This window comes from Trachinotus anak, unplaced genomic scaffold (genome assembly GCF_046630095.1).
Source record: "Trachinotus anak isolate AG129_WGS33_773 ecotype Australia unplaced genomic scaffold, CSIRO_AGI_Tana_v1 ptg000002l, whole genome shotgun sequence".
NCBI classification, from domain to species: Eukaryota; Metazoa; Chordata; class Actinopteri; order Carangiformes; family Carangidae; genus Trachinotus; species Trachinotus anak.
In genome coordinates this window covers 27,659,484-27,673,792 of record NW_027273853.1, presented here as the reverse complement: position 1 = coordinate 27,673,792, position 14,309 = coordinate 27,659,484, and the positions used below count along the sequence as shown (strand labels likewise).

At 40.1% G+C, this 14,309-nt stretch overlaps 1 protein-coding gene across 3 annotated transcripts in view; it reads left to right on the top strand.

The window, feature by feature from the left end:
• The window catches only part of lsp1a (lymphocyte specific protein 1 a), a 43,132-nt gene that overhangs the window by 22,964 nt on the left and 5,859 nt on the right, over window positions 1-14,309 (top strand). For 2 of the 3 annotated variants that reach the window (XM_071459692.1, XM_071459685.1), the window contains 9 exons: window positions 504-643; window positions 877-1,117; window positions 1,699-1,836; window positions 4,284-4,327; window positions 7,223-7,304; window positions 9,604-9,741; window positions 11,607-11,702; window positions 12,189-12,275; window positions 12,558-12,666. In XM_071459692.1, the coding sequence (XP_071315793.1) occupies window positions 504-643; window positions 877-1,117; window positions 1,699-1,836; window positions 4,284-4,327; window positions 7,223-7,304; window positions 9,604-9,741; window positions 11,607-11,702; window positions 12,189-12,275; window positions 12,558-12,666 (1,075 nt within the window). The remainder of the gene's footprint in view (window positions 1-503; window positions 644-876; window positions 1,118-1,698; window positions 1,837-4,283; window positions 4,328-7,222; window positions 7,305-9,603; window positions 9,742-11,606; window positions 11,703-12,188; window positions 12,276-12,557; window positions 12,667-14,309) is intronic. The other variant, XM_071459702.1, reaches the window with a different exon arrangement.

Sequence of the window (14,309 nt, the reverse complement as noted above, 5' to 3'; positions counted from 1 at the left end):
CAAGTTATTAGAAACAAGACCAAGCTTAGCTTCCAAAGTCAAATCTTGAGTCATTCAAGACACCTTTGAGTATCAAATGCTTCAAAAAGTCGGTGTGAAGTTTTACATAATCCAAGACCGGTTTGAATTGAGTCCTAAGGCACTCAAAACAAGTCAAAGTCAAGTCCGAGTTCATTCAAAACAAATCTTCTGTCAAGCCTTAATGGAGAGACCAAGTAAAAGAAGACATTCAACAACAGTCAGGTCTTTAAGGTCTCATTTGAACATTTTCCTGACAAAGTCTTACAGCCTTTATTTCTAATTGTGGGGTTTAGCAACCAAGTTCCAAGTACCTAAGGGCTTACAGCAGTTACATCCAAGTCATCGTCCTTAAAATTCTTTCACTGTTATTGACCATCAGTCTGCGAGGTTCAGTCTCTGTGTTGAGTTTCTGGTCAGTCAGACTGTTGTATGTGAAAAGGGTCTCGGGTTATGATCTGTAACCTTTAACCTTTCATGTGCAGGTGGAGAAAGGAAAAGAAGTTAAAGTTTCCTACACGTCAAAAGTTTTCCTTCACCAAGAGCCGAAACACAGCAACGCCAACGGAGACGCAACCAATGTGGAGGTGACATCATTCATCAACAAGACAAAGAGGTCGTCCAGGTGTGTAGTGTGTTTTATTTATTCATCTTGATGGAATACTTACCTTTGTTAAATGTTTAACTTTATCATCCAGTAAAGGAGATGATAACCATGTCAGAGTGCTCAGTGTCAGCTTTCAGAAAGACCTTGAAAGTACTTGAAAGACCTTGGACATGTGGGCACTGTTCGGACCAGTCCAGAGCCTGGTCATAAATTAAATTCTTTTATATTTAATTCCTCCCCTGTGTGTGTAGCAGAGCCACAGAGCCAGAGGAGGCGGAGGCCATCCTGGAGACGGAGCAGCGTCTGGAGAAGATCCGACGGAGCCTCCAGGTGAAGGAGAGCCAGGAGCTGGAGCAGCTGAGACACCGACAGGCCGAGGCCGAGCAGGAGCTGGAGGAGCTGAAGAGGAGGAGGGAGGAGAGACGCCGAGTCCGGGGGGAAGAGGAGCGTCGGAGGGAGGAGGAGGAGCAGCAACGGGTGGCCAAAGAGGAGGTGACCATGACTCAATAAAATATTTATATGTGAAAAACAGGATGAGGTATTACTTAGGTATTTAGACGACTGCAGGGGAACCAGGGATCAAACAGGTTTAACTGAAATAAAACAGATCACCTTCTAAAATTACTGAAAGTAGAATTTATGAGCCACAGCGGCCTGTTAAAAATAACCTCCATGATTTGGTTAAAGCTCCCAACTGCTCATTAAAAATCCTCAAATCTCAGTGTAAAAGCGTACTGAAAACATTCCAGGTATTTTTATTAAGCTTTTGAGTTGCTAGGAGAAATTCAGGATAAGTTGTATTTAATCTAAAGTCAGACTGCTAAGATACAAAGAGCAGCCAGTCCATATTTTTACATTAACAATGGACCAAACAAGTAAGTTTTATTAGTTTTTGCCTCTTCTATCTCATGACAGGTAAAACTAAGTTAGAGATTCATTGGGCAAGTGGAACATGTAGCAGCAGATATGTTTTTAGTAGTGGGTTCCTAAGAACAGTGAATTAGACCCATGTCTTATGGGTCCAGTCTTATGTTTAAATGTGGAGCTGAACAGTGTTTGTGACCCGACTCCAGGAGGAGAGGAGACGGATGAAAGAAGACATCGAGAGGAGGAGGATGGAGGCAGCAGAGAGGATGAAGAGCCTGAGCACGTCCAGCGTGGACGGGGACGAGATGTTCAGTCCCATCAGCCCCAAAGCTCCCACACACAAGGTGAATAACACCGGAAAATCATGTATTTATGTCACAGTGGGTCATCTGCAACTTCTCACAATCCCAAAAGCCGGTTCTTTTTTCCTTGACCAAAGTATGTTACACAAACTCAGATGCTCACACAAGTTTTTCTCTACTGTGATTTTATTTTGGAATTAATTTCAGCTCAAACTTTAGCTTCTCGGGCAGAATAAATGAGCATCAAGCGATGGTGAAATGATGAATACCATAATGGAAGTTGTTGTCCGCAGAGTGAAGTCTAAGGGACAGTATGAAAATTATTGGGTTGGGGAGTAAGGCTGAGGAAGGAGTTGAATCCTGAATTTAATGACGAGTTTACGAAGAACTGGTGAATCTACATCCAGGAGAGTTGGATGTTATTGATGCTGCTGGTGTTTGGTTGAGGCAGTAACACGGAAGAGAAAGGTGGTATTGTTTGTTGGGTTAAATGTCCTTGGTCTTGGTGAACCATTAAGTGACATTAAACAATTCTGACTTGTGCAGAATAAATATGTTTATGAACCCAATGACAAATAACTGTGTTATCTTAACAATGTACTTGTTTAAGGAAGAACTGAAAGAAAAACTAGATTTGGGGCAAAAAAAAAAAAAAACCCAACTAAAACCTAAAATTACAAACAGCCTTAACCATGAGTTCATCCATGTTTGCTGCATGTTAAAAGTCCATTTGGTAACTTTTCACCTCACAGAAGTAACACAGTGCCACTATCCATATCCATCAAATTATACCCAACAGGTTTCACATAAACCTACAAATGTAACTTTGCTCTGATAGAAGATGGATATAAGGTGATATCAGCAGTTTAACCATCAGACTGTAAAATACTCTGACCACTGTGCATCAGCTACACGTTAACACACATACACACATTTTTTCAGTGCAATGAAAAAATGTGAGATCATTTGTTGAACAGTAGTGCACGGATAAATCTCCAAACTCCATGTTCATGATTATTTTGTCTCGAGATGCAGAGACTGTTTAAGAACTTTTTTTTTACTCTCAGATAAATATGGACATAAGACATGAATTAAGCTTTTGAACTAGAGAGAAGAGCAAAACCACAGAGTTCAGAAAGTATTATTTTGCTCACGTAGTGTGGAGAATTATAACCAGGGTCCAGACCAGCAGCAGTATCAGCTGCCTGTTCACTGTCAGGCGCATTTTCTGTTGCTCCTCACCTTTTGATACTGAAATAAATTTTTCAAAAATACATTTTACAATATGGTAATTAATTTTGAGACCCTCCCCCTAAAATTTGATTTTTATGATGATGATGTTAGTGATGTCTTTCTCTAAAAAAGTCTCTGATTTTCATTTTCAGAGTTTCAAGTGTTCAGCTGTAGCACAGGAGTTTCCTGTTTCTGTGTGTGTGTGTGTGTGTGTGTGTGTGTGTGTGTGTGTGTGTGTGTGTGTGTGTGTGTGTGTGTGTGTGTGTGATGCTGACTCTCATGTTTGACCTCTGAGGTCAGAGAAAACACTGATCCTGCCCTGAACCTCAGTCCCCCGCTGACGACAGAGAAAATTAAAAGCAGTGTGATGAAAGCTTTGCTAACATGTGACAAACTTGTGACAGAGTCTGTTACACCAGTAGTGCTAAACAAAAAAAAACAAGGAGGGGGGTTATCATTAAGACGGGGGTGTCCTGCACAGTTAAAGTTCAGATTGTTGTCTGTGAAAGACACCCAGGTCAAGCACAGGCGATCAGGCAGTGGAGGGGGGAGTATTCAGATCCTTACCTTCAGCAAAACTAACAACAACACACTGTAAAAAAAATACTCCATTACTAGTGAAACTTGTTCAAAAAACCTTAAGTTAAAATCCTCCTCATGGTCTGCATGGAAACAGTAGAAAACAGTAGAATATTACTGCTGTAAAATCTCTGTCAGTGCTGCAAATGCCTCAACTTTTCCCGTAACTAAGGAAACCTTTTAAGAGATTCACCCTGAGGTAATTCCCCTCAGCTAAGGAGGAATAAAACCTGAGGTGTCATACTCAAGTAGAAAACTTTAGGTGTTTTGTGCTTTTAAAGTTGTTATAATTAAAAGTACAGATGTGTTAACAGCTGGAGGTTTTCTGATAAGTCACAGAATCACATTAGAAGGAAACTCGATACAGAAAAATCAACAGACAAACTAGAAAAATTAGATAAAAATACACAAATCAATCTCTTGTTCTTCAGGGAATTATGGGTTAAAAAGCTCATTCCCATCATCCTCTGCTCCAGCTGCTCCGATGACTCGTACAGTTTGATGAAGGCCAGCAGACCCGGCTCTGTTTGTCTTGGACGGGGTTGTGGCGGTCTGCGGCCCAACAGAGAGCCGAGCTGTAATTAGCACACTTCTGAACCGAGGCAGCGACACGGAGGAAAACTTCCTGTGTTCATCAGAAAAATGACCTCACGCTTCTTCTTCTTCTTCTTTTCCAGATCACAGAGAGAACAGAGTCCCTGAACCGCTCGCTGAAGAAAAGGTGAATATCCTGATCCATGTCCTGATCGGTTTTACAGCTACAGTAACATCCGGGATGTTTTGTGCTTCATTTTAGAAACATTTCCTCAAAGAATTCATCCTGACGGGTTTGGTTCGTTTGGAAACTTTATGATCACCACTAGAATTTAATTAAAGTCTCTGTGGATCCTGGACCAGAGGTTAAAAATGTCTTTGAGACGAGAGACTTTAAATTTAAATGCTGAGGTTTTGTGCAGAGCAACACAACAAGCAGCCAATCAGGACACAGCTACAGACTGCTTTTAATTAGTTCAACAAAACAAACAGACTTCTGCAGTTTTGTTGTTGACTTGAAGGTTGATTGACCCTTAAACAATGAACAATTGAGCAATTGTTAATTAATTTGCTGTCAATCGACTTATTGATAGCTAATTTAGGGACCGTTCAGCCTCTGCCTGTTTCTCTCAGCCAGATCTTTTCCCCTGCAGCCGACCTGCTGGTTAACCCTCCACTGTTGGAGGGCAAACACTGATGAAGAGGGTCGAAGGTGACCTCTCCACCTCTCTCACTGCATCACCCTCCTCGGCCACGATTTATGGCTCTGCTTAACTGTGTCCAGATGCAGGCAGCTGTGTTTTCTCTGGTGGTTGGTGGGGTCCAGCGGCTCCAGGCAGTCTGCTGCAGGTAGTTATCAGCTCTGAGGAGCGCTCAGCAGGCGTGAAGCCTCTGTGCGGATGCTGTTATTTTAAAGTGACTGTACCAGAACCAGGGCGATGATCAGAAGAGATGTGATGCCAGCAGACAGAAAACTTTGACTCCAGTGGTGTTAGTGCCTCTGAGCAATGAGATTCCTGAAGCATTAAGAACGTTTTGGCTTAAACCTGCAAGAAATGACGGCACACTGTTGGCAGCAGGAGCAAGCTGCGAACTCACCATTGATATATCACCTTTATATGGTGAACTTGTTACCAAACAGTTTCTTATTTCCACTTCCAGCAGCTACAGAGCAACAGTCCAGTGTTCCCTGTCCTGTAGCTCTGTGTTTGGTCTCCACCAGCTGATGAGGGAAACATCTGGCTCTTTAGCTGCTAAAAGCTCCACCTTGTTCACCAACTGCTCCCTGTCTGTTATTGGACCTGCAATAGATTTATCAAGAAAAATGTGGAGGTTCTGTTTTCACCATAGACTGTAAATAAAGATGGACGTAGCCTCTATGATGTCACCCATGGCTTCCTGAAGAGCAGTTTAGAAGCTCAGAACAAGGAAATTAGCTCTAGAGACCAAACCAGTTTTTGTACCAGGCTGTAAACATGTTTGTTTCTGCTGTAAAGTTGGACATTTTTACGTGGGAGTCTCTGGGGACTGACTCACTCTAGTGGTCACTAGAGGAACTGCAGTTTTTGACACTTTTCAGTCCTGGTTGCTGGTTAGTTTTCGTTTGTGTTCACACAAAAACCACTGAACCGATTTGCACCAAACTTGGTGGACAGATGGGTCAATACCAGATGAAGCACCCATTAGATTTGGAGGCAGATCTAGATCACTACCTATGAATCTGATTTTTTTTTTTTTTTTCTATGAAGTCTGGTGTATGTTTTTTGACATTGGTCTCGACGGACATCTGCACCCTCTGATACTGTATTTGTGTCTTTGCCTGAAGCATAACAAATAAATGTGAGGCTGCTGACTTAAACATGTACAACAAATTTCTTGCCAATGGACAGACTGATGGAAACTTTACCTTTGACTTCATTGCTGTAGGTAAAACAAAAAAGCAACTGAGTCACACCTTCCAGCAGTGAAGGAAGCAGCTCATAAAAACTGCTTTAAACGCATCGTTCCAAACGCATGAGATCAGCAGCATCTCTGATGTCATGTCAGCTGCTCCTTCCCTCCATCAGCCATGACATCATTAGGTGTAGACCTCACGTCTCAGAGCGGCGGCGCCACAGACACGATGACGAGAACGATTCAGATGATGAATGAGGTTTCCTCCCCCGCTGTGAAGGAATGACCTCATCCGGCTCCTATCAGGGACTGTGAATTAAAATCAGAAACTATGAGGGAGGAGAAGTCAGTGTTTAGAGGAAGACGATGGTGGAGGTTGAGCTTGGACAGCTGGGTGGAAGAATGAAACCCTCCTGGATCTGCAGAGACTAAGACAAAAACATTTTAGACAAAGCTTCATTTATTCAACCACAAACCCGGATCTGAGTCAACGTCAGGGCTCCTGGAGTCCACATGTGCTGGTCTGACTTAAAACTTTCCTGGTTCTGATTGAAGCGTGAACGTGTGGAAGTGGGGAGGCAGAGAGAAACACATGAAAACCCTGAATTCCTTCATAAATCATTGATCCAAGATAAACTTCGCTGTTTTGGAGAAACATTAAGGGAAAGCGGAGGATGATAGACCTGAGTCTGAGGGCCACAGTCCAGCTCTGTGCCGCTGAGAGTTTATTTCAAAAGTGATGAATTCTGCCACTTTGAATTTAATATTTAAATTTTTTTCGTATTTCTGCTGACAGAACCTGAAAATTTTATAATAGGAAGTAAGTTCCTGAAAATTAATTTTAAATTGACGTAGAGTGAATATTTTAGGCTGAATTCAGGAAGTTTTGGTCTAAAATGATGCACAAGACAAAAAGAATATTTCCATTTGATGTAATGAAGCAGCCATGAAAACACAAAGTGTTGGGTTTGAATATTTCACTCAGTTTGCACATCATAGTTTCAAAGGAGAGATGATACACAAAATACAGTTCAGGTGATAAACGGGTGGAGAGGAGGGAGAAATCAGGGTTTGTGAGAGTGAGAAAAACAACACATGACTATATCACAGTGAATAATGCGACTCCAGATCTGACTCCAGATCAGTGTCTCTGCTTTTAACTGGTTGCATTTGTTGTTGTTTGAATCAGTAACAGCTTTAAGAAGACGCAGCCCCTCGTCCTCATGTCCAAGATCGACGACAAGCTGGAGCAGTACGCCCACGCTGTGGAGGTCAGCTCACACACACACACACACACACACACACACACACACACACACACACACACACACACACACACACACACACACACACACACACACACCAACCCACGTTAGCTTTCCTGCTAAAGCCTAATTCCTCCTTCTTATCTAACTAACAAACGTGAGCACACGTCTCATCCTGCACCTGAGAGTCAAACACCGACACCAACACACCCCCTCCAGCAGCATGTCTGATTTTTTTTTCTTCTTCTATTGACAATAAATGTAAAAACTGGATGAAAAGAGACAAACTGTGATTTTAGTTGGGCTTTGAAACCCTGGAACAGACAGGACTGACCAAAAACCTGATCAGTGAAGGTCTGAGCCCCACAAACACACACACAGAAGGCCCATTGTTGAAGCTGATGAAGATTTTCATCAGGCCGCCCCCACCCTTCCTCCCCCCTCCTCCTCCTCCCTGCAGGTTTGTTTCATATCCTGTTATTCTCAGTCATTGGAGACTCACCTGTCTGAACCTGACTCATTCAGTGCAGAATACACAGACATTCAGGACAAGTTCAGGCTCATTGTCGCACCTGATTCACACCTGTTACACTGTCCAATCATGGTGTTTTGACCTGAACTCACTCAGCTCCTCAGACTGAGCAGTTTATAAAGCTGCTGGTGTCCCCCAGAGGCTGCACTGTAAATGACAGATACAATATGAAGGTGCTGGACAGAACAAACAATATACTGATGATTTAGGCTCAGATCCTCTCCCCTGATTGGCTGACTGACCTGTTGTTACTAGAGCTCCAGAGAGAAGCCTGAGAGAGGAGATGTAAAACTACACTGAGATGGTTTTTGGTTTTTAAAACCACAAATATATCTTCTGATGGAGGCCAACACTTCAAATAAACCACAGGAAAAATGTAAATTATGGGACCTTTTAAAGGACTGACATCAAAGTCGTATCAATCTTCTCACCTCAGCCAAGAAGCAAACAACATATATCCTAAAATGTGGAACTATTCCTTTAAAGTGTTTTCTGCACAGTCAGAAGCTGCTGATGTTCATTTGAACCTTTGGACCCTCATTGTTTTGAACCAGCTGAAGGCCAAAGGCAGCTCTGACCCTTTTTGTGCTGGAATCACAAATCTGTGCGGCACCTGGGCGGTGACTTCACTGCTCTGTTTTTATTTCTGCATGTGTCGTGCAGATATACGACAGGAATACCCGACGTTCAGAGCCCTTTATTCTCATCCTTCCGTTCCCTGTTTCCACTCTTCACCTCAGGCGTTTTCCCAGGCTGATTAACAGCACAGCGAACGACCCGAGGTTAACTCCTGACATTTTTATTGATGAAGCACTTTAAAAAAACACAAAGTGCAATAAACAACAAAATCTACAGGCATGAAGGAGGAATGTTCTCACCATTAAGAGAGATGAGATGATATCTGTATGTCACATAAGGCTTTTGGCAATATTCATATCTTATCCTACATGAATCAACATTATTTATGTTAAGCACTGTTCAAACCTTGTGTGTATGGAAAGCTGCCAATATTAGTGTTAAATAATTGAATCAAACCAAAATTTAATTTCTATTCGTTTGCACATGATGTGTGACACAGTTAAAATTAAAAAATAAAAAACATTTTAAAATCCATCCAAGTTCTCATCTTCATGTTTAAACACTATTTGTGCCAAAATGAAAACTATAATGAAATCTGAAATGACAGAAAGATTGTCTTTTCATTTTACTGCATTACACTGTCATAATGATAAGGAAACTGAAGATTTGTAACGTAAACCTGAAAATGAAATTGCAAATTAATCAATAATAATGATACATTTTATTTACAGTTGCCTCTCAAAGTGCATCACACAGTAAAAGAAATAAAATAGAAACAGGCAGTAATCCAACAAGGCATAAAATACAAATTATTGTAATTTAAGGCAATTTAAAATATTGTAATCCAAATTTTATTTTACATTTTATTTTTGAATTTGTCTTATTTCTAATTAAAATGAAATGGATTGAAATGGAATTCCTCATAGTTGTTTTCATGATGGCAGGAATTTTGCAAATGAAGGGGTTTTACATCCATGAAATTTAAAACATGATTGTGACAGTTAAATAATAAAATAGAAATATCTGTGAATATCAGAAGTGAAACTTGGTATAAAATATTCCAGGATTGATGATGAAATGAAATAAATGAATTAAAACAGAAATATTAACAAGACAGAGATTGAAAGTCAAATATTACAGGAGCACTTCAGTAAGGTTTAATATCAGGACTAATGAAGACTTATTGTTGTGCAGAACTCTCAGGAGGCCCGGGCAGTGAAGGCATCGCCGACCGACCTGCTGAGCTCACCTGAGGTCGTCGCCTCCAAGAAGAATCTGTTTGAGGCTGGAGAGGCTTGGAGCCAGAGTCCCACCAAAGGAGCAGCCTGCAAGGTGAGTCAACGTTCAGAGACCTGGCTACTTTCTGCTCCAGCACAACACCTTGTAGATGATAAACATTACACCTGGTGTCCCTAAAGCCACGCAGTGACTGATTTAACAGTTTCAGACTATAGTGACTCCTGGTGGTTTCACAAGCGGATGCCACTACACATCAGATGAACTGGTCAAAAGTGGAACAAAACCTAAAAAATCCCACCAGTATTGTGTCTTTTTTCCATAAACAAAAGGTGAGAACACACATTTAGTTTTCTCTCCTGTTCGAGTTTTTACTTTTTTTTAAATTACCTTTAAGTCCTTTTTAATTTGTAACATTTCTGGCTCCATTTATCTGTTAAGTGACGGCTTTTTGTCATTTAGATCAAGTTTTCATTTCATTAAAACATTTACAGACAGAGACAACATGATGTTTGGCAACTGGCATGAATGAAAACTGTAGATACACTGAGGGAGAGCTGGTCAGTTTCTTAACATCTTTTGTTGCTGCTACTGCAAAGGAACATAGCTTTTTGATGAGATGTGAGAAGTTTACAGTGTTTCACAGTTTGATTTTAGTTTCTTTGTGCAAGAAATAAAGATTGAGATAATAAATTTATGACAGTGATGTTAGAAGGTGTTTTTCAGTCTCTGCATGTTTTACCTTGTGCTTCCACGGTGGTTGTGTTAATCTGACAGTATTTACTGCTGAGTTGTGCTGTGTTGAAAGTGATAAGGAAATGTCACAGGTCAGATTGTGTCATGAATTTTATGTAAAAGTGACCGAGGTGCTTATTTAGACATGAGACCAAAGCTGCTGTGGGTTTCACTCAAAGGGTGAAGGTCTGAGAGAGACTTTTATTCTGAGTCCTGATTGGCTACTTGTCAATTACACAAGAATCAAAAGGGTTTTTTTAAATCCTTGACAGAGAGTACATTTTTATTTGAAATAAAATGATAGTTTTCATGCTTCACTTTACATATAATAAAGAAGGAAATTAAAGACGAGCAGATGAAAATTGAAACATGAAAATTAAAAACATAAAAATGTCTTCAATCAGATTTAGAGATGAAGAGAAACTGGTCAGATTCCTGCAGAGAGAAACCTGATGTTTTCACGTGTGAACATGTGCGTAACGAACACGTCAGACATGGAGAGTGTCGCTGTGACAGACACTGTGGAGTCTATCTGCAATAATTAAACACACAATCTGACTGAAACCCAAAGAGCCTCCATTCACTAATGAGCAGATTTTCACTTTAGTGAAGCTTTGACCAGATCGTGTTGATGACTTCACCATGTAAAGCCTGTGTGCGTTGGCTCTGACCTATGACCCTGATAGATCTGGTGCTTTGTACATTTTCACCAGGACTGTCTCATTTTCCTACAAACAAAAACTTGAACCATCAGAAATAAAAATTCTGCTCATATGAGCTTTGATCAAAGACCTGATTTATGAGGCTACCGTGGCTTTGAGTGTCCTTCAGGTGTTTTAATGAGCGTCTTTAATAAACAGCTGCTGCATCATGTAGATCATGTTTGGCCGGACTCAGAGCTATTTTAACTCCTGGCAGCTGATCTGAGATCTGATCTGTTTTATTGGAGTTCTCTGAGGTAAACAAACAAACTGTCGAACAAACAAACAAAGAGGCTCGTGTCTGCTGAGGCAGAGGGGAGGTGCTTCTGAGCTCTGAGTCTTTCTTCAGCCAGAATTCACGCAATGGTCTTCAATTTCAAAAAGAACATAAAATAAAACCTTTTGTCAAACTGGACAGAAACTGAGAGAAGCAGAAAACAGCTGTTAATTTCCTTCCTTCCTTCCGCCCCAAAAATGTCCTACGATTAACAAACTGTTTTGTCCTTTCACTTTTTTCTGGCTCAGGACACTGATGGTCTGAAAGTGGGCGTGGCCAACCTGATCACCCAGTGGGTAAAAGGCCCCTCTGATGGCAGCAGACAGTTAACCTGCAAACCAGCAGTAAGTCACAAACTCTCCTCCTTCAGCTGCGACATGTCGTTCACTCCTGTCTCAGTTTCTCAAAGCTCTTTGTTTTTCTTCCTCGTGTGGCCTCGTTTATTCAGTTTATGTTGTGGCAGTGGGAGCTGTGATTCATTCCAGGACCAAAACCCCCACAAAACCATCTGCACCTCACACGGAAATGATGGTTTATTTGCTCTTTTAAAAATGATTTTAAAAAATCAGACTCCAGGACAAAGTGAAGGGAACATCCGACTGTGTGTGACAGGTTTTACTGAACAGAGACGCTGTGGTGAAAAAACACCCTGAGCTGACTGTGATGTGATGCGTTCAGGTGCAGCTTTGTGAGTCTGTGGTGTGAGGTTTCCCTCTTGTGGAGAAACCAGGTACAACAACTGTTAAAACAGCTTCCTCCTTTACTGTAACTTAGATTGGATTTCTCCTTTTTTAAATTTAGTTTTTACTGATTATTGATTGATTTGTCAGGATGTGAAGCCCGGAGACGTGATGCAGAAAAAGAACATGTGGGAGATCATCGGAGACTCATCAGGGAGTGCAGGACAAAGAGCCAAGGTGAGCACACACAAGGACATAAACAGACATTAGACTTCAGTCCTTCACCTCAGCATGACCTGCATTTTTAAACCTTTCATTTAGATATGATTTTCAGACTATTAATCAAATTTGAAATGTACTCAGGAAACAGTGTTTACCACAAAATGTCTTAACTCCTCCCAACCCAAGTACTTTATAGCAGTATTTTGAAATGGTATGAGATGGTAAAGGGATAAAAGATGACAGAAGCGTTCAGTGCTCTCACACCATCAGACTGAACATTGTGTTTTCTCTGCTCAGGGACCAGCAGCTGGTAAAAAGTACAAATTTGTCGTCACTGGTCACGGAAAATACGAGAAGATCCCTGTGGACAACGAGGACGGAGGAGAATTCATTAATGGAAAGTCTGGTAAGACGACTGACACAAGAGCCGGTTTACAGTTTTTGATTCAACTGTTGTTCCTTGTGTGGGGATCCGTGGGAAAGAAATAATGGCTCTGAATTCAGGTTTTAAAACAGCAGAAACTGGACTTTGGTTTAATATTTAATATATTAAAATAACCAATAGAACTGACAACATTGTTTTGTTTTTATACCAAAAGGATGATATTGCATTTTATTATTATTGATTCTTGATGCTAACTTCATTGCTTAAATTATGAAATCAGGGACATAGATAATTTTCAATATATTTTCAATACAAGTACTTTAAAAGAGGATAGAGCCTCCGAGCTGAAACAATGGAAAGGGAAGACAGAGCTGTTTCAGAGAATAAAATGACATTAAGAGAAACAGTGCTAGAATCAGGTTTTCTCACCCAGAAGCTCAGAGCTGATCGTTTACAACCTGCAGGTGTGACTCAGCAGGTGAATCTGATGAGTCTGATTCTCTGCCTGAAAACAAATGACTCCAGCTTTAATTAGTTCATGAATTTGCTGTCAGAAAATGGTCGAAATGTTCAAGTCAAATTGAGTCAAACTTTATTTTTAGCTCCTTTCGTGCAGTACACAGTGCTTCACATAAGAAAACAACACAGTTCAAAGTGCTTCACTTAAAATAAAAGATCAGTGATAATAAAATACAGTAAAGTACGTGAGGTGAAACATGAGTCACAGTTGATTTTACTATGAAAATGCTTAGATGTAAAATAATCCCTAAGCAGTGCTTCTCATATATAGAATACATTTGAACAGATTTAAGATTTTTCTGTTTTTTTTTTTCTTTTAAAAAGCCTCTTTTAAAAAGTGCATAAATTACAAGTTCTGACTAGTTTTTAGCCCATCCAGTGTCAGCCATCTGATATTCCATTTTGCAACAGTCCAAAGCTTGAACAAAAAATAAATAAATGAAAGAATCAAAAACCATAATTTTATATTTATGACATTGCATGAAAAATTAAGCTAATAAGCATTACAGAGTACAGAGTTTCTTCAAATTATTGTGTTTGAATCTTAGTGTTCAACATTACAGCTTCACAAATAAATAAAAACAGGGGGAACTGCTTAAGAGTTATTTTGAAATCTACCCAATAAGGTTTACATTTTCCAAAATTGTTGCTAGATCAATCTGTAACTCCAGCACACACATTAGAAACCATTAGAAAGAACATTAGAAAAAAAAAAAAACAGCAAGTGTGAAAATAAAACTAGAAAAACAAATTGCATCACAGTCATCGAAAACCCTTCTTTGTATCTTGACCTTTGACCGTACAGTTCAGTATCCCACTGACCTCCGTCATGGCGGAGGATGCTCTTCATCATTCATCTTCTCTAACTACTTTCACAAGCTCTTCACTCATCGGCCTTCTTCAAGTCACAATGAAATTAATCAGCTAATTGCTCACAGAATTAATTACATTTCAAGTGTATCTCATCCATCAGAACTCACATATATTATGTTTTTATCCATTTTGTTTTTTTTTTAATTGTTTTATTCTCTAATTATCAAGAGTATTATTCTTATTAGAGGCTCATGAGATGGACAATCAGAAATTGCAGCTGAAACAACTAAAGTGTAGATTTTTTAAGATTTTTTTTTTTACCTTTTACTTCT